This window comes from Saccostrea echinata, unplaced genomic scaffold (genome assembly GCF_033153115.1).
Source record: "Saccostrea echinata isolate AGI-Se365-2 ecotype Australia unplaced genomic scaffold, CSIRO_AGI_Sech_v1 ptg000009l, whole genome shotgun sequence".
NCBI lineage: Eukaryota > Metazoa > Mollusca > Bivalvia > Ostreida > Ostreidae > Saccostrea > Saccostrea echinata.
Window position 1 is genome coordinate 53,269,413 of NW_026889758.1, and position 27,669 is coordinate 53,297,081.

A 27,669-nucleotide genomic window follows, 5' to 3' on the forward strand; every position below is an offset into this window, starting at 1 on the left:
AAACTACTTGATGTCCACTGTGAACTTTGTGTCCTCAACAAAACAATATGGAGTATACTATACTTGGTCTAAAGAATAATCTGTGTCTGCATTCACTTTTAGGTTAAACTGTTTTGGGCATTGAGAGTTTGTTTGTTGTTTAACGTCCCTCTGGAGAATTTTTCACTCATATGGAGATGCCAACACTTGCCAATGGAGAGCTGCAAATGACCTATGCTCGGCACTCAGGGCCAATGGGCAGTGAGGGATCTTTTTCATGCCAGCATCTACTGCGACACTGGACCTCTGTTTGTACGAAGGACCGGTCTCTACGTCCCACAGTGGGATTCAAACATGTGACAAAAGGATCAACTAACTCCATGACTCTAGAGCATAGGCTCTTTCCACTGCACCACGTGGGCGACAGCATTGAGAGTTAAATGTGGATATCAGAACAAGCTACTCTGGGCTTATACTCTCTATATATTGATTGATTGTATGTTGTTTAACATTCCTCTCAAGATTTTTTCACTCATATGGAGACACCACCACATGCCGGTGGAGATCTGCAAATTTTGTCCTATACTCGGCACTTAAGGCCATTGAGCATCGAGGGTTTTTTTCGTGCCAGCACCTACTGCGACACAGGACCTCGATTTATACGGTCTCATCCCACTGTGGGATTTGAACCTGCGACGTAAGGATCAACTCCTTACTTCGCTACTCTAGAGCAGACGCTCTAACCACTGCGCCACTGGGGCAACTACTCTCTATTTAAGTCACTTGTGCAATGACTTTAGTTTAATTCAAAGTTTTGTACTGATCATGTTGAGTCACATTAGCACAAATATCTTTCTGCTGACCTTGACTAATGACCATCCGCAACTATTCTGGTTGGAAACAATATGTTAATTAATGCATAATAAGTGAAATTACTATGAAAGAAAAATGGTCTACTTAAACCACAAGTTATATTTACGAAAAATATACACTGGTCTCCTTAAGTCATATGAGAGAAACATAAAATATTAAGGAGACCATTTTTTTCATATATTTTTAGGAGGCATTTATTATGAAAAAATAAAGCAAGAGTCGACTAAATGGTGTTCTATAGATCTTTAAACTGGTATTTCTTTTTAGAAAAAAGCAAATTTAAAAAATTTGTATATTGTCTCCTTAAGCCATATATAATGGTCTGGTCTCCCTAGTCCTTAAATCAGAGTTATATATATATATATATATATATATATATATATATATATATATATATATAATTGAATATGATGTTGTGTATTTATATGTTAAAATAAGCGTTTAATCAAATAAACCAGTTACATTTTATTTCTATTATATTCATTAAATTATGCACATTCGTATTATCTCAAACTTTCAGCATTTATAAATATCAATTTTATTTAACCAAACACAACCTTACGTGATGAAGAAAACCACAAATGCACATATTAAACATAACTTATATCATTATTTTAATTAAAAAAAAAATTAAAATCAGTCATGTGCCATTACATCACATCTTACAAATAATATATTTGTACAAGATTTGACCCTGAATTAAGAATTCAGTGGGCACAATTTATGATCGGATACTAGTATATACATATTTGTTCTTGAAAGCGCCAAGTCTTTTTCTTCATTTCGCCAAAAGGACGTGAGCAAACTCTGCAAAAGAGAAAAAAAGAGAGTAGAATAGACATAAAATTATAGCTTAGGGATAGGGTGTCCTGAGTTATGGAATATATGTTTCGAATCCCAATTATTCATTTAAAAACAATACAAATATGTTCGAATCAAAACCTGCATGAAATTGCACATTCTTAAGTCAAATTTTCTGCATGCACCTGTTTATTTCTTAAACTCTCTACTTGTCCTTGAATAGCCTACGACTTTTAACCAGTTTTTTAATACATTGTAATCCTACGTTCTAACGTGCACGAAATTCAAAATGAAAGTTCTGGTTAAAATTAAGTTGGTTTCTTGCTTGAAGCAAAAACTACAATTAATCTTTCACAGTTGAAAAACAACTAAAAACATAGTAAGCGCGAAATCGTTAATGTCATTTTTTAATACCTTAAATTTCACTCATAGTAAAGATTTTTTTTTTAATTTTACATATTTAATTTGATAATAAGCGTAGTTGAAATTTCGATTTAATCGAACTTTTACCATTTATGAACTGATTTACGATGGAAAATAAAAAAAATATAGTAATTAATTTACCATCTTAACTTTTATTTATTCTTGTGAAAAGTATGAAGATTCCATTTGATTGTGTAAAACTATCGGAATAGAGGAATTGCGGAGTTTTCGTTACAATACTAATGGGAAAAATCATGGAATTTTGATAACTGTTACAATAGTAACATTCGTCAAATATCAATTTTCTGAAGGTAGAAACAATGGAACTTTGATTTACTCTAATAAAAAATAAGACTTCGACTACATATTTATGTACTATTGTACATTAATGTATTTTGAACTTCAATTTACTGTAGTAAAATCTTTTGAACTTTGGTTTACTAAAATTTTCGTAACTTTGATTTGCTAAAATTAAAAACATATAATAAACCTTGGACAAGCAATAATAAACACCATGCATGGAATCTTGAATTTACTATGAAAAAGTCTTTAAACTAAATTTGATTTACTGTCGTGAATAAAGTCTAGAACTTTGATTACCTATAAAAGCTAAAGAATTTTGATTCACTAGAGCATGTGGGTGGGTGGGGTGGGGAGTTGTATGCCTTTTTGACCGTAGACAATTATGAAGAACCCCCGTCAAATATTAAGGTTCCCTAGGTATTGTAGTAGCAAATATCTTTAACTTATACAATCTGTCTCTTTCAATTAAGATGCTTTTAAGTCTACCTTTATAATTAATTTGACCATCTCCATTCATATCGGCAGCTCGGACCATTTCATCTATTTCTTCGTCTTGTAACTTCTCGCCAAGATTCGTCATCACGTGACGTAGCTCCGCAGCGCCAATGTAACCATTGCCTTCTTTGTCAAACACGGTAAAGGCGTCAATGATTTCCTCTTCTGTGTTTCTTTCATGTCGATGTCGCTCAAACATCGCAAGAAATTCTGCAAATTCTACTTGTCCACTTCCTGGAAATTAGTAGAGAGTATTTCTGTATAATATCTTTATCGATGGCGCTTACTTAAGCATCATATTTTTACTAAATAACCGTTTACAATAAGATATTAAATGTATACTTTATTTAAAAAAGTTATATATATTATATGACATTTATATAAAAATATCGCGTGACAAATGAAATTAATCTTAGGTTTGAACAATATATTATTAGGTTACCTGGGCAGGTGACCTAAATATGTATATTGCTGTCTTTTTCGTCCGTCGTCGTGTATTAAAATTTGAATAACTTTCGTCCTCTTCTCTAGAACGCTTGAACCAATTTCAATCAATAACCATTCTTGTGTTTAGCGTTTATGGGTAAAGGGGAAAATTTCATGAACGAATTTCATGGTCTCTCCCTCTTTGAGGTTTTGGGGGTGGGACGAAAATCACAAAAAAATAATGTAATTTTCAAAAATTTTCTTTACGCTTGAACAATAAGCAGTCAAAACGTCGGCTTTATAAGAAATGTAATAAGCATTGAACCTTCTACCAAAATTGTGAAATTCACGGCTCCATGATCAGGGGGTTCTGGTGTTAGGACGGGGCTCTAAGTACTGATCATACAGTGTAAATGCTTGAATTCTTTGAAAATCTTCTCTGCTTGTGGGATTGGCAGACAAACTAAGTGCATGATTATGAATGAACAAGGGTGTCTCTTTCAAAGGTTCTTAGTTTTAATTTATCATTTAATTATTAAATCGCTTATCTATTGATCCTTCACAGAGTTGTATTATACTCAGGTTACCATTAAGGCCCTTGGGCCTCCTCATTAATATTAGCTTTTTTTTTTATCTTTACCATCGATGTCGACTTCTCTGATAAGCTGTGTGACTTCTGCTTTCGATGGATTACACCCCAATGACCGTACCACCGTTCCCAGGTCTTTGGTTGAGATCTTACCATCGTTGTCCATGTCAAATAGCGAAAAACATGCTTGTGCCTCTGTAATTATTGTATTTTCAAAAATAATTTTTATTCTTTGAATTAATCAATCAATTTATTTATTCATTCATTTATTTATTTACTGATGGCCTCAGCACATCTAACTTCCCTTGAAATCTGCGAACAAACACGATAGGATAAATATTTAGCCCCTTTCCAACGTCGATTTAAGAAATACATGTATGTAATAATTCAGCTAATGTTTTAATCGTCGCTTGTGTGAATGTAAAGCTATACATTATTTTTCTTAAAGCTTCTATATTTATTTTGTGGCCTTTCATTCAAGCATTCGTAGATATGTACATGTACACCAACATTAACTGAAACTTGACATGCTCTGTACATTTTCATGTGTACTGTTCTTATATTCAAAAAATAAATAAATAAATAAATATTTAAAAACGAACATTAAGAATAGATTAAAACAAGGAATGTTTCCCCCATTCTTGACTAAGCTTACACGGGAATATTATATTTAAAATATCAGTAAAAATGTGCAAGAAATGTTTTCGTTCTAATGCAACCATGTAACACATTAGTCCACGATTTATTTGTACATGTACACTGCTTGTATACTTGACTGAAAACGGGAGCAATATGGGAGTGGTTGATCTGATATTGTGGTGTCTAAATAGTTGGCGGTGTTTGTAAGTGTGGGTGGGGGTGGGGTAGCATTATAACCTACCTTTCAGCTCCTCTTGAGTTAATTTTTGTGCCTGACAAAATATTCTGATGAATACAAAATCTGACAAATAGTTCAACTTTCCTTGGCGATATGCATAGACCAACTATCGCAGGTTTTTATTCATATCATATGATCACACTAAACTTGAGACATAAATTTAAATATTGAATTTATCTTCGATGATTTTTTCCGGAATTGAACAGCAAAATTTCTTACCATTCTGACTGAGATTCTGTTGCTCAAGTTTCGAGCCGCCCAAACCTCGCCCCTCGAACAGTTGTTATCTCTTGTTGAATGTTGAATTAAGACTATATATGACAAACATCCATACTATACAACAGATTGCATATAGACTTTAATCAGCTGTTATCAATACAACATTCTCATACCAGCAATAAAGTGAAAATTGCACAGGGAGGGGGGGGGGGGCTTGCTCCCGGAGTGTAAAAAATAAGTAAATAATAAAAAAATCATATACTAATTTTTTTAAGTATTAGTACATGATTTGTTAAGAATTTTTTTTTTACACTATGGGAACAAGCCCCTGTGATTGCACTAACTGTTGAAAGACACAAATTTTCTTTCTGATTGTTTTCTGTCAATGAATCTGGTTATTCGATTCAATCAAAGCCGTGCTTGTGGATAGGAAATCCGGCCCAACCCCCAACCCCATATATATACATCCCCGTCCAAGCAATAATTTTCACCCCCATGACCTTGATGTTTGACCCAACTTTCAATTTTTTTTTACATTGCTGATAACCTTTGAATGAGGAAGGATTGGGCATCTATATATATGTGACATGTGCATTACTTGTTTCAAGACCTTTCCAAATGTATTTTGGTTTTTGACCTCGTGACTTTGGCCTTTAAGTTTAACCTACAGTCTTTTTCATTTTTCATTTTTTTTTTTACATAGGTAATAACTTTTAATCGAGGAGGAGAGAAAATCAGAACTGAAAAATAGGATTTTCATATTTTGCATGTACATGCATTACCTATATAAGCAGGGACCTATATAGTTAGTAAATAAGTCCCTGCTGTAAGAAAGATATTTCATTTTTCTTCATGACCTTAACCTACAACTTTGAAGGACACACAAACAAGACAGTTACTATATGCCATAAATAATTGCATCCCAACTACTAAGACACCGAAAGCGGGGGACCACAATTCTTTGAATTTGCTTGTTTTCTTGCATTCTATTTTCGCACTCGAATCCAGATTCCATATAGTTTTCAGGCATATCTTCTTCTTCTTCTTTTTTAATTATTTTGGATTGTTTGTATTTTTTATGAGATTCGTATTTTAACTGGATTATTAATATTTATTCATTGACATAATTTTTTTTAGAAGACAAATACCGGATTTCTGGAATGGCACTGGTTCAGAATATATGTATTGTGTCAAAACAAAAATGGCGCATGTTTTGAAAGGAGACAAGTTGGAACTCGTCCTTTGATTAAATGAGTGCGTGTATTGCATTTCTTTCATGATTTGATTCCACAAATTCCCAAACTCATATAAAAAATTATAATTGAAAATGCTATTCTAGCACAGTAATTATCTGAATGTTAAGAACTGTCTCAATGAAGCTTGTTTCCAGAGAAGCACCTGTTCGCGTTGTCTCCCTTTGTCCTTATCCATTGTTTATGTTTCGGGTATTCTTCGCCCTGATTTTTCTTTAATTAATATAATTTTAATTTGTCACAGCACTTGATATATATATTTATTGTTTAAACATTTGTTGTATAATTATTGGATAATTAATTAATTACTTAGAGGTGCGGGATTATTTTTACCTCCACACTGTAGCATGCATAGACCTGCATTCTGTATGACATAGTTCCCAAGGAAAACAGTATGTCAGGCGAGGACGCAGGGGATTAACACGAGCTCCAGTTTATGTTGTTATCCCATCATTTGAAAATGTAGATAAATTATGCCAATCTAGAAGTGTCCTTTGGATTAATGTAGTGCATGGAAGCATTGGCAGTATATTTGCAGTAAGTATTTCAGATTTTAGTACATATACAGGAGTAGCATATACATACAAAACCCCATAAATAAAAATTCTTTATGAACTTATAATATAGAGGCATGTTGTGTGTCAAATCTTTAATACAAATTTAATATAAATTATATAATATGCTTAATTTTATAAAAACAGATTGAAAGATGAATTGTTCATTGCATGTGTGTATTAGTTATGGGTTTTGAAATATAGTGTCATTGCAGCAGTATATTGTAAAAGTAAGCATACATGATTTGTCATTTGTCAAACATACATATGGACCTGTTCCAGCTATTGATTTGTCATGCAATAAATAGGAAAGATATTTTCCAGGAATAAATTTTGAAACTTTTATCTATGTCTGTTATAGATCTTGATTGCAAGGTACCTCAATGTAGAAAGATGGATGATAGAATACACAGAATAAATGAGAATCTTCAGGTAGGTCAAGTCACACTTTCATTTTTAATGAAACTTGGCACAATGTTCCGATGAATTTTTTTTTTATGTTCCAAAAAGTTTTCAATAGAACTTCTCCATGATATTTTTATTCCTCTTTTTTTTTTAATGGCACAAGTTTGATTTTATGATAAGCAAACTGGCTACTGGGGCTACATTGAAACTGGATGTATCCCTTTTGAGTGTGTTTGTATTTAGGCAATGTGCCCCATGTGTAAATTAATGATGGATGCTTTTTTCCAACTTGGTTTTTTATGGCTAGTTAACTCCAAAAACTGATCACAGAGTTTTTTTCAGTGAGGGTATTACTTTTTTCCCAATTGTCCTAGAAATGTTTTTATCAAAGGACTGAAGACTAAAATAGAGACAATAATTTTTTTGTCATTTTGGACTGAATCACTCTATAACATTATTGTCTATTTTTTCATTGTTGTTCATCAAGTTTTGATTGTAATCTTTAGACTCTACATAATGATTAACAATTTTCTGTATTCCATGGCTTCCTAAAGAATGTATTAAACTATAAAAGTATAACATAGTTCCAAAATAAATAAAATTGAAGACATAATCTCTACTTAGGTTACATGTACATATGATACTCGTGATTATTTTGAATAGCATGTTGAATACTTAGTTCATCATGTTCATGTATCAGTATTATATAATATGTACATTCACTGAGACAGATAGTTTAGTGTTTGCAATGTCTTACATTCATATACATATGTAGTTGAGTGATGGATACAAAGATACCAAGCTCTGACAAATCAACTCCATACAGAGTTTGAGGGAGATCAATTATCATAAAGTTTAAACCGAGTTTCTTAAATTTTTGTTCATTTCATTCAGATTTCCAAACCAGGCCATATTTTTTTTCCCCAGAACTTTGATCAAGTTAACTTTGTGGGTTTATTGTGGGAAAAAGGGATGGGGCCTATATTCGGCATTACACGGGGCAGTGGAAAATCCCTTGTCTGTGTTGTTGTTCAGTGTGATTAAAATCAGAAATAAGATTAAAATTTTTAATCAGACTGTGTCTGTTAAAAGAAAATTTGAAATAAAAGTTGGTTTCATTCTAAAGGAGGGCTAGTGCTATTTGAAGTTTGGATCTGTGACACTATTGATTTTTATCTGTCTGTGGGTTTGTTGCAATGTTACATTCTTGAACATATCTTTGTAGTACTTGTAGATCACTTAATTTTCCTAACACCTTATTTTCACAGAATAGTTATTTGGTATTTATATGCATGATAGGCGAGACAAAATTTTCATGAATTTCAGTCATTGCTCTATATAATTTTTGATAATACTAATGTACATGAAAATGAAATTTTCGCAGGCAGACGGTCTTGCGTATTTTAGCCGAAATATAGTTCTCTTGAATAAAAAGTGATTTACGGTATACCGTAAATGTTACTTCATTTTAAATTTGTGAAGGTCGATCAAGATTAATTTTTTTTGACATCTCAAGGTCAGTGTGAACTGTGTAATGCATGTATTTTGTTTGTGTTTTACAAACACCCCCCCTTTTTTTTTGATGTCATTTGAATAACATTTTGATTACTTTGTAGTTATCTATATTGAATTGCCAAATTATCACCATGGAAACATTGAATTGAGATTCACTGAAAAATTTAGGCTTTGGGAATCACAACTTTTATGTGCACAAGTAAATCCAGTAACACAGATAAACCTAAATGATAATGAGTCTAAGACCTCTTTATTCATGGGTAATAGTCCAAAGAGAGGTCATAGGAAATGTGGAAATAACATGAAGATGTGATTTTCAACATGTATTGATATTTTAATGCATATCAAAATTCTTGAAGAAGATTTATTTTCACACATTAAGAATCTGAAAAAGAAATCTTAGAGTGAACTTTTGATAATTCAATTTCCTATTCCTGTGATAATCTTCAAAATTAAATATCTTTTCATTGAAACTTTGACTAGTTATTGTTGAGAGCTCCTCACTATGTTTTATGTCATGAGAAATGTCTAAAAAAGCTTTCAAATCTAATGCTGATCAAAGAGTAAATTTGTTAAGAAATAGATGATTCATGAGGCAAAGGGATTATCATATCATTAAGATAATCCAGTTTGGCCTAATCTGTGTTACCTGTGTCAAAAGAAGCATCAACTGAAAGTTTTTTTATGGTCTGCTTGTCATATTGAAGGGACCATTGAGTATAATCAAGCACTCTCCAATATTCGAGACAGGTTTTCCTTGGCTGCTAATTTAATTGATTCTGTACTGTAGTTTTAAGTGATATGTAAATATACAGGTAGAATTGATAGGAATTTTTACTGTCTCTTTGTCATGTTTGAGTTACAAATTATGTTGTTTGCGTGGTAGTTTCACTTTTATTGATGGTGATACAGAAGTTTTAAAACCATTTGTAAACAGGTGCTCTGATTTTACCAAGTCACCTTAAACAATATGTACTGATAGTTGAGTTATAATTTGGCACAATATTGATTTGAAATAGTCAGGAGGTGAGAAATTTTAAAATTTGCTGCAGTTTTGTTTAAATTTTTCAAATGTAAAGCTTATGACTTAGATTAAGTTCTGGCATAAACTTGTTTAGTTAAAAAAAAAGTCTGGAAAATAGAAATCTTATTTGCATTTTATAGAGGCATCTGTCAGATCATTTTACCTCTGCTATTATCAATTTGATTTTGACATTCAAAATAAAAAAGTTGTAAAATTTGATAATGAGACTTTATAGCAGATTGGGATTCAAATATTGACTAAAAATTTTAAAATCTTCTTAAATTTTATGATTTTTAAATCCATGGATTTGTACTCTTGTAATCCTTACAAACTTCAAGGATTTTATTGAATTAATAATAAATTCATCACTGCCTGAAGAATTTGTTTTTTGCTCATTAAATTTTTTATTTAGTCTTTGAAAACTGTACCTGCACTGTGAAGACATAAGACATAAAACAAAATTTTGAATATCATTATGAAAAAGACTCCGTTATAAAATACTTGAAATAATTAATTGACAGGGAAAATTGAGATTTTTTATACTTATGAATGCCACTGGCATTGAAAATGATAAAGCATAATATCCAATGCCTCTCTAACTCTGCACAGTAAATAAAAATGATTTCTGTTGAGATATGCAAAATATAATTAATTTTTGTCTAATTATGGCATTTTTATGGTTGAAATTAAATATTTAATGTGCATTTATAAGGGTACCACCAGAAACCTGCGTTCTTTGGATCACATGCTGGATGACTATAGAGATGTTACCAGGGACCAACGCAGTGCTGTTGATAGAGTAAGGACGATCCTTTTTGTTCCATTTTTTTTTAAAGAGTTATTGTTTTTGTTATTTTATAGTTACAATAACCTTCAAACTTTTGCCCTTTCTCCATGAAGAAATACAATTTTTTTCATCAGATGATAATTCTGCATAGTTGTGCAATGTACAATTTTTTTGAAATTTTCATCATTCAGTTTTATTCTCTTTAAGTTTATAAAAGTTGAGTGTGGATTAAAGTATATAAAAATGTGACCAGTGAAACCAAGAACTATTTTAACCAAAAAAAGAGAATCATCTGTTAACTAAACATGTATACTGTAGTCATACATTGAAACAACTTGGTTATACATGTACTTGATTTCGCAGTAATCATATTTAGCGCCTTTTTCACTGCTTCTTGTCCTCCTATTCAAGTACAATCTAATACATCATATGATTAAAATTAAATATCTATGGAAGCTTGGATCGAAATGCACTAATTTCTGACAGTGTTAATCAGTTGATGAGGAAGATTGTGCTAAAATTTGAGTACTTTAATGTATGTGTCTGTACAGTATTTTTGCTTTAATTGTTTCAGCTGAGAGAGGACGTTGCAAGAACTCGGACCCAGCTACATGAGGAAAGACTCCGAAGTCCTGGATACAGACATTATGAGGTAAATAAATACAGGTGTATGTAGGGAACCATTCTGTAAATAGGGGCTGCATGTGACTGTTGTAAGAAGTGTATTGTATGTCATTTGTCTTTCTACTTCCAATCACTTTAACATGTATATAGGTAATTTAAATGTGATGTATACCTTAGTACATGTAAAATGTGAGCTATGTTGGAAACTTATCTTATTATGCTTAATGATATTGAGAGAGAGGAGAGGGGAGTTTAAATCAATCAAAAGTAAACATTGCTGAAATTTTTATGCATATTGTTGCATTTAAATACATGTGTTTCTAATGTAAAAGTAATAAGTCTTTTCTTTGCAACTGAACATCTTTGTAATTTTTTATTTACATCTGGTTAAAAACTATTATTGAAAAGATTATTCTATTCTCATCTTATATATCCCCATGTTCTCAAGGAGTGATCTTCAGATGAAACAAGAAAGCAAAATAAATAGCATGTCAGAAAAAAAGGCTTGACATGTTTGATTGAGAGGGGATTTAAATCTGAATCTAATGATTATAGCAGTTTTTAGACTCGTTAATTGAGTTTAAGTCTTGAGGCACTTCATGATTAGAATCTTTTGTCACACATGAAATTTTGTTTACTTCAACATGTCTTGACTCACAAACCATTTCTGTCTCTTTGATTTGGTTAACACTATTTAGCAAGAGGACGATACCCAAGATATGATTCAAGAAAAGGAGGTATTCCCCAGACATGTAAAAAAAAAAGTTCAGTCCAACCCTAACCTGTCTTTTAAATTTTGCCAATTATTTGAATATACATGTACTTGCAGTAATCTCAGTTGTGATATAAATACAATGGAGGTTTAAATCATGTCTGAAAAGTATCTGGGATTTTTGTTTATTCACAATTATCTTAACTGATTAATCCAGTCTTAAGTGAAGAACTCTATCGGCCTGAATTTCTTAATATAAAGATTTCTGATATTGTAGAAAAATGTCCTATACAGTACATTATTTTTATGCAAGTTCGCAAACTTTAACTCAAATTTTTTGGGAAGTGTTTAGACAAATTAAGTGGAAATTTCCCCATAGCTGAATATGTATAGCATTTACAGAGCTGAATTATTCCTCTTTTGTATCATTGGCAGGGAGACAAATATGCATCAAAGGTGACTTTTCAAAAATTGGCAGTAACCCTTGACCTCTTATTATAATTGATTAAACTCTAACAGAATCTCTGCATGCCTGGTTTTTACATTGTTTACTCGAGACAGAAAAGTCAACTTCTACTCCATTAAGCATGTTAGGATTATCCTTCATTCAAAACACCCACTGACAAGTCATTTCATGTCTTTACTTTTCTCTCTGTAGAATTATTTGGTGTCGTGCAAAATATCTTGACTGAGAAGTTAATGATTATTAAAATCTTTAAAAACCCATACCAATTTAAATGCATGTAAATGAAAACTATAATATATGTATAAAGAATAATTGAGAGTATCCTAATTTATTTTGAAGGTTATTTTCACTCTTGAAAGTGATTTCTATATTTCTTCTAACAAAACCTGCATGAAATACTAATAGTCTAAGAAGTTAGGAAAATGGACATGCTTAGTCAATTTCATGCCATCCATAGTACTGTTTGAAATTTGCTTTCAATTCTGAATATAAAGTGAAAATGTCTTTTATGTTGTATTTGTCAAAATAAAAAAAAAGTTTGCTGTTTGAAATTACTTTACTAAATCAAGGTATTTACTAGATTTCATTAATCTTTTATCCTTTTTTTTTATAAAACAAGTAAGAATGTTACATTGCAAAAGATGAATATACACTTATTAGTAGGATTATTAAACATTTTTTGGTGATTTTTTTTTTTACTTCACCAAGGGATAATTAGCCTCTTTACAGTAACTACTCTAATAATAATGTTTGGCAAAGTTTTTGTTGACAGATAATCAATTGACCTATATTAAACAATTACATGTACTTTTATGTCATATTTCACCAAACTATATCATTTTGCCCTGCAAAAGAGCAGTACCGCAGTTACCATGAAACAGTTAATTGTAATGTACACTACTAACTGTGTATCAAATTTCTAAGTAATCCTTTGAATTCCTACAGAGTGACAGTGAATATGAAGGATCCCCATCCCCTAGCAGACGACGACGTCGCAGCAGACGGTCAACTGTAAGGTTTGCAGACGACATGAACAGAGAACTTCATGATTTGAACAGTTCAGTCCGGGACCTGTCCACTGATCAGTTTGAACTCAGGGGTCACTTTAACAGAGAGATGGACAGGAGAGAAAGGTCAGAGTTGTGAACGCAAACATAAAATCAAAATCTCTTAGATCCTGATTTCATTTTACTCTTATAATTTATTAAAAAAAAGAAATATATAGGAAAGTTTGATAGAGGAGATATTTTTTGGAGTGTTAAAAAAGATTTTAATTTGGGTAACCAAAACTTTTTGATGATCACATAAAGTAATATGAAGTTTTGATTTTTTAATAGATTTGATTCTGATACAAGAAGAACAATGAGGGAGATTTCAGAGAACCTGAAGAGGCTGCCCCAGACAGACCCGGTAAGATTCTCATCTCATATTTCTCCTCCTTATCAGAGGAGGAAAAGAATTTTACTACCAGATTTATTTGAAGGATAATTGATAAAAAAAGAAAAAATGCATGTTAAAAAAAATGTTTGATTTTGAAATATTTAGAATATAAAGATGCATGATTGTTTTCAGGATTTTGCAAGATGGTTGCAAATTTAGCTGTGTTACATAGGAGAATACCAAATGAATTTGAAATATGTGTAACAATTTATTAACATTATTGTAAAGGTTGCTATGAGAGTGGAAAGTCGTCTAGCTTCGATACAGAATGAAATGAGGGCAGACAGACATTTAGGTGATCGTTATGATGAGTTGGCCAATCTGTCCTCTGACCTTCGACATGTAAGTTAGGAACAACAGCCAATCACAGCTTTGTTCTCAAACAGCCAATGACATACTAAGTATTGGTCTTTTTGTCATTGACGATTGTTTGAGACAAAGCTATGACCTCAGAAAATAAACATTTATAATTATTAAGTGAATTTCTGTTAACTTTTTTTCAGATGGGCAAATATATTTATGTATGTTAAAAAACCCATTTTTAATGGTTTGCTTTTATAAAAAACACAATAGCATCTGCACCTACATGTAAAATAAGATATAAATGTGTGCTGTGAATTTTGTATATATGTACATTAATTGGTATCAGGGTTAAAGCACTATGACTTTATGCAGGCTTTACGAGAGCACCATCACATGCAACAGTCAGCGGCAGATGAGAGAATACGTAATCAGTACATACAGGCAGAGGCTCAGAAACACAGGGTAAGGGAGCGCACTGTGTTTGCTTAATGGAAAGGGGAAGCACTCTGCACCTGAAAACAATATCTCTTCTTAAAATTCATTTAAGAGATGTAAATCTGTTATTAATGTTAGAGAAGTGGTTAAAAGCTTTATGTTTTTTTTTCTGTGTATAAACTTGATGAAATAATTGTCATCAACATTTGTAGATTGAATCTGACCTTGACATTTTGAAAAGGAAACTAGATCAAAGCGAAGGTGGAAAAGCAGCTCTTCAAAATCAGGTAAGAAATTAAAAAAAAAGATTTGTATACCTTTATCTCTTCTTTGATGTGAACTGCAGAGTCTAAGAAATATGTATATCTGTGTGTAATTAGTAGTTTTATTACACATCCTAATTCTGTATTTAGGTTGAAGATCTAAGGAATCAACTGAATCGTATGGAGCAGGAAAGAGCTCGTGTTAAGTTACAAATGGAAGAAAAGCAGTATGAAGAGGAACTCAGAGAAAGACGCAAGAGGCGTTCAGGTAAAAATTTGGAGAGTAGATATAAAATTTGAGCAGTTTAATTGAATGTAAAAATGAAGTTTTGTCATTTTTATCACATTTGATATCCCTTTTATAAGATTTTTTTTAACCTTGTCACCTTTCCGGGTTGATTTAATCAAGCTTCTCTGCTTTAGTTGAGGAGGATAAAGACAGAGAAAGAAAGGCCATGGAGAGAGAAATCTCAGATCTGAGGAGTCAGTTGTCGCGGGCAATTAGTGCTGGCAGTGAGGCTGAGGAACTCCGTCGAGGAATAGAGCGCAGTGAAAGACAGAGGGCTCAACTCTCAGATCACATAGAGGTAGGGCAAAGAATAAAACTAATATGTCATTCGGGCATTTGTCTATTCATTTTACTGTATGTGTATGTTTCAAAAAATGAGTATGAAAATATCTTTATTTTCACTGACTCTTTTCATCAAACAGAATCTATTGTGCAGTGGTATTTAAATGACTTCCATTACATTGCATTGAATGAATTTGTGTTGATTTAAATGTAAAAAATAAAAATTTGAAGATAAAAGGAAATGAAATGTTCTGATAGAGTAGAGCTTACATTTCTTGTTCGAATTTATATTTATGAAAAATTTCATTGTGTGTTGACTTTACTAACTTTAAACAGAAACCTATGCCATATACTTGCATGTCTATTAATAGAACACAGATAAATTATCTCAAGGTCTGAAATTAAATTCTTTCTACAGACACTAACAAAGGATTTAGAAAACCGAGAGAAACAGACTGCCAAATTAATTACTCAACTCAAGGAGGTGTCTGATAAGTATGATGAGTCTGAGAGACAGAAAGGACAATTGATAGCACAGTTTGATGATACAGCACAGAGGTTCAAAGACTGTAACAAGGAACTAGACAGGGTGTCAACTGAATTACGGAATGCACAACAAGGATTGCAGGAAACGGAGAGAAAGAGGGATGAGTTCAAAGGTCGTGCTCAAGAAACAGTACGACAGTAAGTAACAAATACCTAATACGACATTGTTTTTATGATAGCTCATTTTCTTCAAATTTGTATGCAGATTTATTGAAAGAAATAATTATACTTTTGGAAATGGATTCTTACCCTAAGAAAAAACATAATTAATGTTAAGTGTTTGAAGGATGCTTGAACAACCTGTTGTAAAATAAATTTCTGCAGTGTTTGTAAAATAAATTAAGGTGGGAGTGTAATTATTTATTGTGTTTTATTGGTAGTCATGACACATTTTTAAAGATTTATTGTAATGATACATAAAAAACCCCCCATCAACTAACCTTGATATTTAAGGTGGAAGTTGAAGGTGAAACAGTTGGAGCGTGAAGTAGACAGACACAAACATGGTGCTAATCAGCTGATGCAGAGGAATGAACAGCTGGTGAAGGAAGTGGAGGGACATCGTCAGAACCTCCACCACACAGGGATACAGATGGAGAACATGAAGAGAGAGCTGGGGGATGCCCTGGTCAGTATTCATAGGAAATCCAACAGCGAATTGTTCAGGGATTCTTTCTACATTCATAAATTTACATGTATGCAGATACTGTAAATCACTTTTTATTTGCGAGAACTTTATTTTCGCGTAATTATGCGAGTCTGTCTGCTCGCGAAAATTTTATGCACTCTTATACATGTATTTGTATTATAAAGGATTATATACAACAGAAACCACAGCTCGTGAAAATTTTGTCTCGCTAATAAATACCAAATAGCTTACTCGTGAAAGTATAGTGATCTATAGTATACTGTACACATACTTTTTTTTCTGTTGAGGGATTTACATTAAGTAAGGGTGAATGGAAAACAGGAAATATAGAGAATCAGCTGCTAACAATCAGATGTTTTAACTTAAGATTTACTTTAAATTACTTTATATTATTTGTGGTTTCTGTCTCAGGCTGTGAGGGCAGCTCAGGATGAACAACTTCGTCTGAAAGATGTGGAAATTAATGAACTGAAATCAGTCAGGATGGACTTAGACCGAGAACTCAGGGACGTTCGTACTGTAGCTGACAGGGTGGGTGCTCTTTCACAATTAACATCATGTTAAACATTGTTCTATAGAAAAAAAAATGTTAGTATTTATATTGATGTACAACTGAACAATTTTAGTAATATTTTGAAAATCTTGATGTCTTAATTTGATTCAGTTTTGAAACTTTTGACTTGTAAGTTTTGCACCCTAGTCTTACAATATAACAATAATAGAAAATTTTGTTTCGGGGTATCTTTATGAAATACTTTGGTGCAAAAATAAGATTTATCAGCAATAATGAAAAGTAGTTTTATATTTCATATTGAACGGAGGATATGTAAAATTGAAATATGCTTCCACTGTCAAGTAAAAATAAAGGCCCACAAAATATATACAATTTATATCATGATTAAGTGAGGAAATTATCACAAATACATTATGAGCAAAAGACTTTAAGTTGAATACATAATATTCACTTTCATTATTCTTTTAGCTTGAAAATGAACTACACACAGTTTCACACCGACTGACACAAGTAACGGATGACAAGAACAAAATGGAAGATAAACTCTCCTCCATTGAGGCAGCTCATATATTGTCACAGGATCAAGCTGTTCAGCTGCAGGTATACTATCATTCCTAACACATTTTTAGAATGGCTAGAGGGGCAGTATTATTTTTAGAGGGTTTTTATTGATTATTTTGACTGTTTATTATGATGGACTCTATACAATGTTATTTCACAAAAGTAAAGAATGTCGGTCGTAGTTTGAGATGATGAAAATTTCGAAAAACATGCAGTATAATTTGACTTGATTATCATTTAAGAAATTGGAACACAGATAAAGGCATTCAAGATATATTACATGTAACATACATTTTTTCACATTATAACTCCATGTAATGAATAAAATTGTCATTTGTTCATGTCATTTTTAACAAGATTTATGGTAACAATTCTTTCTCCATTCTTCTATGTGTCACATGTTAATTGCAGCAAGAGCTGAAGGAAATGAGCGCTCTTAAGGCAGAAATAGCAGCTAAGTTGTCCGAATCAAATGGCAAAATCCATGTAAATATTCTAGTTATCTCCCCAAAACAGTGCGCTTCACTTAATTTCTTTTATTTGTCTCTCATCTTAACCATCAAGTTCACTCATTTGTTTTATGTGTTACACTTATTACAAAAGAGATTTTTGGGGGGGGGGGGGGGGGGGGGAGAAAATGAAGAAATGTAGAAATTATAATTTATAAAAGTAGAAATAAATTTAAAATTACAGATGTTGAACTAATGTCTTGTGACTTTTATGATTTATGGAGTGAACTTGAATGGCTGGGATGATATTGTCTGTATAATCTTTAGCTGTAACATGTGTATGCTGTATATACTCATTTCAACTTCATGACTTTGCAAGTTTGATATTTAATAGTGTGTGAATTATGTCTGTCTTCATCCTAATTCTCCTCTTATACATGTAGATTGTATTGAATTATTCAAGCCTTTATCATCTTTGTGTATGAATTCTTTTTAACTGTTTTTTTTTCTATATTGATCTCTTTGTAATATACAGTGCATTTTGTAGAATTATTGATTTATGATATCCATTTAGCAAGTCTTTTATTCAAGGAGGCTTTTCCTGTGAAGTTCAGTTCATGCTCTTTTTCTGTAAAATTCATAGTTTTCTTTGTTTAACAGTGTGCATGAGCATAATAACATCCAAGTATGACTGGAGCAATATTGCATTATTTAATACATATTAAGTAAACTAGTGGTATATGTATAGTTTCATATAAGTAACATTTTATTTAGCTACTTATTAATTTTATATGAACAGTAGTGAGTTAGATATAATGGACACTTAACATTTGATACTTACTTAAAACATTGGTTTAAACAATGTTCATCTACATGTACATGTATATATAAACATGTATGTTAAAAAGCAAAATTTATGTGCTGAGTAGAATATTCACTAAACAATTGAGATATTGTTGATACATATATGCTGCAACAAACAATTTTATGTAATTGGTTTCATCTCAAAAACATACACTCTGAATTGTCTATGAACAAGATAATTTTAAGTAAAAATAAACTGTCAGACTTTGAAGGAACATTTTAGGGTTTGAATGATAAAAACAGATTTACATTATACATTTTTAATGAAAAAATTCAGTATTTATCTTTATGTTATTTTAGGATTTGAAGCAAAATTTCATAGAACTTCAGCACAGAGAAAAGGCAGCACGTGAGGAATCTAAAATGTACCAAAGACAACTTAACGATGTATGTATATGTCTTTGATTATATTGAGTATTGGTATACCAGTTGTCCAATGGTAAACCATCAAATCTTTGATATGGGGAAGTTAGATGTTCATGTACTTGTATTTAATACATTATAATCGTTTATTAGTAACTATTAAAATGGAACTTTACAGGAGAGGGAAAATCATCATGTTGCTTTGGAGGCTGTAAAACGGGAATTAAATGAGGTCAAGGTCAGTCAACTTAGTATTCCTTTATTTTAATCCTGTTTAGTTTTTTTTTCTGATTCTCTATCATATCACAGGATGTAAAATGGTGTTGAAGCTCACACCAGCCTGATACATTAAATACAAATTATATGATAAGTTTTACTCCCAGTCCAGGCCCCAGAAATCAGGAAACAGACAAGTCAAATTTTCAATTGCCTGTAAAGTGTTTATGCTCGACTTCTACAACATTCAAGTACAACATAAAGATTTTGAGTTAACTTTAAGATGTTTCATGATCTCAGAACCTGGGCAATGTTAAATAGTGGTATATGGTTATATATGTACATGTACGTGTATAAAGTTATATTCTTCTTTGAAAGGTGAGAGAGGCCCATGTCATGCAGGATATACAGCGAAAAATGAAAAGGAGTCACGCTGAGTATGAGGCCACAATACAGGCACTGAAGGTTTGTCTGAGTCCAACTTTCTGCACTGATTATAAAAATGATCCATTTATTTTATTATGCTGTTGAAGAATACATGTATGTTTCATACTTTAAATGGATGTTTAGTGATGTATAGTTTCATGGTTTATAGTGTTGTGTGATGTTTATTTCTTAGTTTAAATGATGTGTGGTGATGTTTACTGGTATCTGATTTTAAGGACTAATTATTTGTTTCAGATGGAACTCTCTGAGGAGAAATCAGCACATAAAATCTCCAAACGCAATGAAGAAAAATTCAGACAAGAGGTGGACAGATTAGCTCAAGAAATTGCAAGGTAATTTTTGTGTACGATATGAAGATTTTCTCTTTGAAAATATTGAAAGTTTATCTGTATTATGAAATTTTTTTGTTAATTTGGATATTTTTGTGTGTCATTTTAATGCTTATTTGATACATGTTTTTCTTTAAATCTGTGTTTTGAAGACATTGACCATATTGATATATGATAATTTAATTTGAGCAAAGTAATAAACAAGTAAAATAAGGTCGACATTTACATGGATCTTTTATATATTAAAAAAAAAAAACCAGAGTACTCATGATGTACTTTATAAATTAGTATGTGTTTTTTGGCTTTATTCATTGGTTAGTCTCTATTGAGTACATGTAAGTGCTAATACATGATCAACTGGACAGATGGATTCTATGAAATTTATTTTACAGGTGTGAGGAAGACAATCAGAAACTGTCAAGACGACTCGAGATGGCTCGAGAAGAATTTGAGACACAGGTGAGACAAATGACCAATTTCCTTCACTAACATCAGCTGATTTCTCATATTATTTCATTTTTCTCAGCATGTTTAGCTTGGTGATGAATTATTTTAAGTTCTATTTCTGGTATTGAAGTGGTTATGTTTTTCTGTGTAATAGTTCTTCATAAAGAAAGTAAGTTGGTTTCTTTTTCCTTTAATCCCTATAGAAATGTAGAAAATCTGATAGAATATTTTTTTCTTCTTCATTGTAATATATTTACAAGAGTTATTTACATTTACATGTATGTCACAATATTTCATCTCAAATTATGTTAATTACCCCAACATTTATGCATATGCCTTAAGTCTGAATGCAAAAGATTACATCAACAGAATTAATTTGACTTATTTATAAGGAAATATGACGAGTCTGAATGCACTTTTGCTTTGGGTGTAAAGACGTATGTACTCTTTCTGGCTTGTAGGAAAAACGTGCCCGCAGCAGGTCTCCTCGACCTTGCATAAAGTTACAGCGCAAGAAAACTGTAGGTCATCAGCTGGTTTGCATGCAAAAACCACAGAGTGATGTTTTCTTTTTGACTTGCAACTGCTTATTTTTTTTTACTGCAAACATCATTTCATCCTATAGTTCACTCACATCTAGTGTAAACTTTACAGAAAATGTGTTTAGATTTTCAGTTGATAGTTTTTTTTGTCTTGTAGGAAAAGGTCATTTTCTTTTTCCAAAAGTCTAATAAAATTTTTAACTAATTTAGGTACAAGCTAAAGTACAGTTGAATAGAGTTTAATGTAGTTCACAAAAATAATTTTTCTAATTTTACCCAATTTTACAATTAAGTAGACAGTAGATTCTAACACAAATTTTTATAAAGCAGTTATTTGCATTACATGTCAATACATGTAATGATTTTGTGATTTAGATTTTTTTTTTATCCCCTCTAAATATTAATAACATAATAATTTTTATCCCCATGAACTATATCCAATTTGTTTTCAACTATACTATGGGAAGTTTGTAGTCACTATTCTCTCTCTTATTCCACAATATCTGATTTGGTGATAGGAAGTAGATAGGATTTACCGTATTTGTCACACCTGGGTTATGGCATGGAGGTCAATTATTTTCATGCGATTTTTCATTGAAGGTTTGAGCATGTAAAATATATCAATTTTAAGTATTTTCCAATGTGAGTGCATGTGTAAAAATACATTAGGGGTGCACATGAGTTGGAACAAAGTTGGCTTGGAAAAACACAATAATTTACAGTTTTTAATGCAAGTAGATAAAGAATGTGCATTAAGAATTGTTCAAATTCAGAATCATTTTCATAAGTCCATGCACACTAGATAATATGGTGAGTGCAAAACAATTGGGTGCTTCATATCAGGATATCAAAGCATGTAGATGTATACAGAGCATGGAAGTGTGACTAGATATGATATCAGGAAGTGTGGATAGATTTCAGGAAGTGTGATTAGATATCAGAGGATAGATGCTAGAGGAGAAATAAAAGCATACCCAATTAGATAAATTAGATTTTACTAATATATTGTCATGAGAAAATTATTGATTAATGCATGGGCTTTCATCAGTTACATCTACTAGGGTCCTGCATGGATTTATGCAGATGCATAATAGTAATCACTCTGTCTGTCTGTCCACAAACTTTCTGTTTATATTTAATCACATTTTCATAATTGTCTTAAAATGTGCAAAGTTTAAAAGTTTTTTCAGCAGATGGTAAGACAATTTTGATACCCAGTTTGTCTGTGTTAAGTATGTCATCAGGATTGGGGCTGGGGTAGTTGGGTAGATCTTCATAACTCCTGAAAAGTTAGGAAGATAACTCTAATGAATCTCTTGGGATTAATTATCTTGCCTGCTGCAGGAAAAATCCAGAGCCTAATTTTTATTTGTTGCAATAAAATTTATTCACACCACTCTCTGAAAAGGGATATCTGATTTAAAGTTAAGGTTGTGACGGGGTTGATGTTTGCAATCACTGAAGGCTGGCATTTTATAAATCGCATACTTCATTGTGGTTGAAATACTAGAACACATTTGAGTAGGTTAAGAACATGAGGAATTAAAATACTAGTATGTATACAGTTATGATGTTTTTAATCAGGATCAAATTTTACATAATGTATTTATACAGGAAAAGAATTTTCTTCTCAGACCGCAAGGCCATGTTAGTCATATTGATATTGAAGCATAAGTGTGGATTTAGAGACCCTTTAGATGTAGGGTGGGGCCATAATATGGGGTCACAATTTTTCTTGGAATGTAAAAATCTTTTAAAATTCCTCTGATGAACAGAAGGGCTAAAGTAACTCAGGTGAGTGTTGTGGCCCATGGCCCTCTTTTTTAAAAAAATTTCCTTATATACCCCCTTCTTTGAATATATATTTGGATATCATGTCACCTGTTGATATATATCCAGATATCAGTGGAACCCTTGCTGACTGTACAATTTTCTTGTTTTCCCAGTGTGGTGAATTTTAATAAAACAAGTAATTTCTGGTTGTGAAGTGTTTTAAGTGATGAATGTTTTAACCAATTTTTCTTTTATAAGTAGGACTGAATTTTAGTGCCCAGGTGCAGATAACTTTGTACTATTATGATCTCTATCAGAAATGTTTAAAATTAAGTGGCAATTTATTTTCACTAAGTTGTGGTCAATTTCTCTTTCAGACTCAGATGGCTGAAACAGATTTATCAAGGTAAAAGCTCTATGATTGCTTTTTCATCCTTTTCATTTTCATCTAGTAGGAAAAAATTATATAAATGTAACTATATACTGTGTTTACCCTCATTACAATAGATTAGTTGGTTTTACTAATTATTAAAAAATGGAGAACATTTGAACAAGATTGACTGCATGAAATCAAGATTAGTTAATTTTTTTTATACTAAGGGTAAAGAATGTTGAAGAAGAACTCCTTAAAGCCAGAAATGATTGCAAGAGATTCCAAGCCAACTTTGAGGGCCTCATTCATGAAATGGTGGCAGAAGTGGATGCACTAATGGATATTGCAGCATCCGGATCCAAAGAGAAACAAAAGGTAGATCTAATTCTAGTCTGATAAAAGACAATGCTTGTTTCTTATATTGTGTACGAAACAGGGATGGAACAAAGATTTGAAGTCTGAAGGGTTATAAATTTTAAAAAATATGTAGACAAGATTTTGAAAAAAAGTATAGGGCACTTAAATCACAGGTTTGTTATGCAACATACTGATTGAGTTGGGGAAATGAGTCATTTTTCAATGCCAAAAGACATGTTTGACTCCCCCCCCCCTTAAATCCGGCTCTGCAAAAGTTGATTCAATTTCTTGATAACAAATTTCGAAACTATTTCATATGTGTACATGTATATTTTAATTTTCTTCAAGTGACATGCCCAGAGACATATTTCACGCGTCTTTGTATGACCTCTCTCTCTAATGTGTTCAATGTAGCTTTAGTTTCTTTAACAATGAAAGTACCGTTAGACATACATGTATTGATTCATCTGAGCATGTTTAATATTATTGTTTTATATCTGAATTTACAGACAGTAGCTTCATGTAAGGGAACTTCAAATGGACCCTCCACAGCACTCCAAGAAATCAAGGTTTGTGGATGTGAATCAGCTTTTTGCAGTTCAATCAATGTTTTAATCTGAAAATTTTTACTAAAATTTTATTAAAAAGATGGCTGTATAATGTTTTCTTATAATGTGTAGGCCAAAATGAAATGGTTACGAGGGGAAATCAGGGATAGAATAAAGTTGGAACAGGCCCTAAAGAAAGACCTGCAGGAGGCTTTATCATGTAATGAAACTGACCGCCACTTCCTCATGTCCGAGCTAGCAAAGCGGGATGGTGTCCTGGATGAACTCTCAACTGTCAAACATGGTTAGTTTTTTTTATGTCCTTAAATGTACATATATGTCCTAATACCATGGACAAAATATAAAATTGTACTAATAAAGTATATGAGTTACGCATTATTTTCTCTTTAAAAAAATATATACTGTATACAGGGTTATTTTCGCCACGTCTTGTTTTCACCCTTTCACACTTGCAAACAATTTTGCCCCGTTTTAAATTCGCCCAGTTGCAGTCCTGTGTAAGAAATTATACTAGGTTTTTTTTAATTTGCCCCGTTTTAGATTCGCCCACATGTGAGAAGGGCGAAAGGGGCGAAAATAAAACGGGGGCGAAAATTTCCCTGTACACAGTATTTACTTGAAACTGATCTTCAGTTATTTAAATCCCCAAGCTTTAATATTTAAAGCATTTTGGGTTGTGAAAGCATGTGTAAAGTAAATTTACTACTTTTAAAAGTTCAATTAACAAAACATTAATAAAATTGTTTTTTTTTCCTTCTCATTTCAGAACTAAGTCACAGGGAAGCTGAAAATCTTCACTGTGTTGAGACTTTGCAGGTTAGTTTATATTTCAGTATATTTCTTTACACTCTTTTTACTTGCTAATATTTATTGGCACAAACCATTTACAAATGTACTTTATTGTGTATTTATGAAGTTGCAAAAATGAATTTCAAACTAGAAAGATGAATCATTAGTAAAAGTTTTTATGAATAATAGTTGGTTTATATGCTGGTAAATACATTTATTAAACATGCTTAAGTCTGGATTTTTATTATTTTGCTAACCTTGTTTTGCAGACTCAAATTTTGGACTTAACAGATGAACTTGAACTACGTAAAATTAGAGAGGAGGAACTACTAAGACAACAAGCCATGGACAACAAACATGTAATAGAAGAAATCGAAGAACTGAGAGTGAGTGTACAAGTACAAAACAGTCCTTAAATTAGGACTCATTTTTACAACATAAATTTTTGTTATTTTAAGATAATTAGGAATTGGAAAGTTGTTCAATGTAATCCACTTTATAACTCTCACAGGGTGTACAAGAGGAGAAGGCCAGAATTGAACAGAGATACATCAAATTACAGGATACAATGCGAGCACTCCAGAGTGAGCTAAAATCTGCTAACTTCTATGGAGACAAGGTACGTATACCATAGTTTTAATATCACTCATGGCATTTACTTTCTGTCTAACTTACAGTTATTGAATGACTTGCCCAGCGTTTGAGAAGTAAAATTCAATATGAGGATGCCTTGGAAAATAGCAATTATAGGTTAAAGATTTTTTGCTCAAAAGTAATTAATTGCATTGAGTGCCAAGTTCTTACATTTACTCTATGGTGAGTATATGTACTACCCATTATCCATACCATTTATAACCATAGACTAACTCAAAGCATGACTTCCTACATCTTTTCCAACAAAATATAATTCTATGAATGGTGTACAACAAATCACTCAGTAGTTTTATTCTGTCAGACTGGTTCTTTTGTCATCTTTTTTCTCCATTTCAGATTGAAGAGATTGAGAAAAATATGCACAATTTACGTAAATCTCCAAGGAGGAAAAACCATGTTCGAATCCAGGAAGGGCCCTCTTTACGATCAAGGTCGAGGTCAAGGTCCAAAAGTCCTGGAAGACGGATGCCAATTTCATAGTAATGGTGCACATCTCTAGTCCTTCTCCACATTTCTATGGCAATGAGCCTGATCCATATTGATAATTGTCCTTCCAAACAAAGTTTATATGAAGGATGGAAGCAAATTTCGTGTCTTTCCCATTAGGGGATAATGGAATTGCAATAATTGTATTTGCAGATGCTGATCAATAATGTGTCTGCAGGCTGCTAGAATACCATACAGTTATTGTCTGTAAATACTACATGTATATGTAAATATATATATACAATTATTTATTGTTGTTTGTTACAGGTATAGAAGGTCTACAAGGTTTATTTTGTAGATGCAAAGTATTAAATAAAAATGTACATGTATGCAACATGTTTAAAGTGCTTTAGGTTTATTTCTGTTTTTAATATAAGAAAAGCTGGCATTGCAAAACAAGATAGGTCTCCCAAGTATTGGAGTCGTGAGCTAAAGCAGATTATCGTGCGTTGCAGTATGCATTTCTGCCACTAAAATATCTCTAAATTGAGAATTTTCTCTTAGTCCTTTATACATTTTGTTCATGTACTGAGCATTATCAATAAAAGTGTACATGGATTTAATATTACAGGAAAAAAAAAAGCCTCCTATTTTACAAATTTCATTGCAAGTGTCAAAGGTGCATTGAAAGAGAAAGTTTGTACAGTGTAATGGCAATATTTTTGTATGTACTTGTCTGTGATAATTGCATTTATTTTACAAGGTTGTACACACAGAATTTTAAATGTTGTGAAAATTTATGTTGTATTTTTATTTGGCCATATCATTTTTGAACAAGAAAAAAATATGTCTTAAGATACATATGTAGATATATATACATGTACACAATTACATGTATCTTTTATACTATACAATTTTATTATCTGTGACTATTTTTTTAAGGCAAAGTTGTAAATACATCTGTAATTTTATTTTAGATTGTGTCTTTTTTCCTTATCTATTTCATTCCAAACATATTATTAGAATATTTAATATATACACTAAAGTAGATCTGATTGTTTTACTGTTAGATTGAAAGTACAATTTTTTGAAGTCTTTCTATTTATGTTAAGGATATTATATTCATATACACTTTGATTTAGATATCACATTCTACAAAGATTTTATGCATGATAAGATCACATCGTAGATGATCACCATTAGAATCGATCTTGCATATACTCATAGTATGCATTATATTTTTCTTTTGTTTTGCGATGATGTTATAGGGAAACAGGGGCCTTTTAAGGGTAAAAGAAATTTTCTAAATTGTACTGTCTCAAGATTTTTTTTCAATTTTTTTTTTTTACGTCTGTATTAATGTAAAGCTAATCTATTTATAAAATTCTCTCATCATACAACTTAAAAATTTTTGTTCCTTCCAAAGTGTAAACAAAAGTTTACAAAGTATGTGCATGAATTTTT

The 27,669-nt window shown here is 31.9% G+C and overlaps 3 protein-coding genes across 6 annotated transcripts in view; 1 reads left to right on the top strand and 2 right to left on the bottom strand.

The window, feature by feature from the left end:
- Nucleotides 1-27,669, bottom strand: part of LOC133183102 (molecular chaperone MKKS-like) — a 202,105-nt gene that overhangs the window by 44,927 nt on the left and 129,509 nt on the right. The gene's annotated exons all lie outside the window — the stretch shown is intronic.
- Nucleotides 1,492-5,026, bottom strand: LOC133183098 (neo-calmodulin-like). The gene is made up of 5 exons (XM_061318046.1): nt 4,986-5,026; nt 4,770-4,800; nt 3,941-4,084; nt 2,866-3,108; nt 1,492-1,659 (listed from the first exon to the last, which is right to left on the bottom strand). Exons 1-5 carry the CDS (start codon nt 4,986-4,988, stop codon nt 1,631-1,633), a joined length of 450 nt encoding a protein of 149 aa, XP_061174030.1. The 5' UTR covers nt 4,989-5,026; the 3' UTR covers nt 1,492-1,630.
- LOC133183100 (centrosomal protein of 128 kDa-like) lies at nt 6,560-27,122 on the top strand. Of its 4 annotated transcripts, XM_061318048.1 has the most exons (31): nt 6,560-6,775; nt 7,154-7,224; nt 10,449-10,535; nt 11,098-11,175; nt 13,271-13,458; nt 13,663-13,735; nt 13,994-14,107; nt 14,441-14,530; nt 14,716-14,790; nt 14,917-15,034; nt 15,190-15,353; nt 15,756-16,021; nt 16,337-16,511; nt 16,944-17,063; nt 17,515-17,646; nt 18,019-18,093; nt 19,221-19,307; nt 19,462-19,521; nt 19,878-19,964; nt 20,181-20,278; nt 20,668-20,734; nt 20,877-20,891; nt 21,184-21,243; nt 23,415-23,443; nt 23,638-23,785; nt 24,277-24,336; nt 24,448-24,619; nt 25,103-25,152; nt 25,395-25,511; nt 25,637-25,744; nt 26,116-27,121. In XM_061318048.1, the coding sequence occupies exons 2-31, from the start codon at nt 7,186-7,188 to the stop codon at nt 26,257-26,259; spliced, it is 3,096 nt and encodes a 1,031-aa protein (XP_061174032.1). In that variant the 5' UTR covers nt 6,560-6,775; nt 7,154-7,185; the 3' UTR covers nt 26,260-27,121. The 4 variants fall into 4 exon arrangements, with proteins under 4 accessions (XP_061174032.1, XP_061174035.1, XP_061174033.1 ...); XM_061318051.1 differs by lacking the exon at nt 18,019-18,093 and having other exon boundaries at nt 26,116-27,122; XM_061318049.1 differs by lacking the exon at nt 20,877-20,891.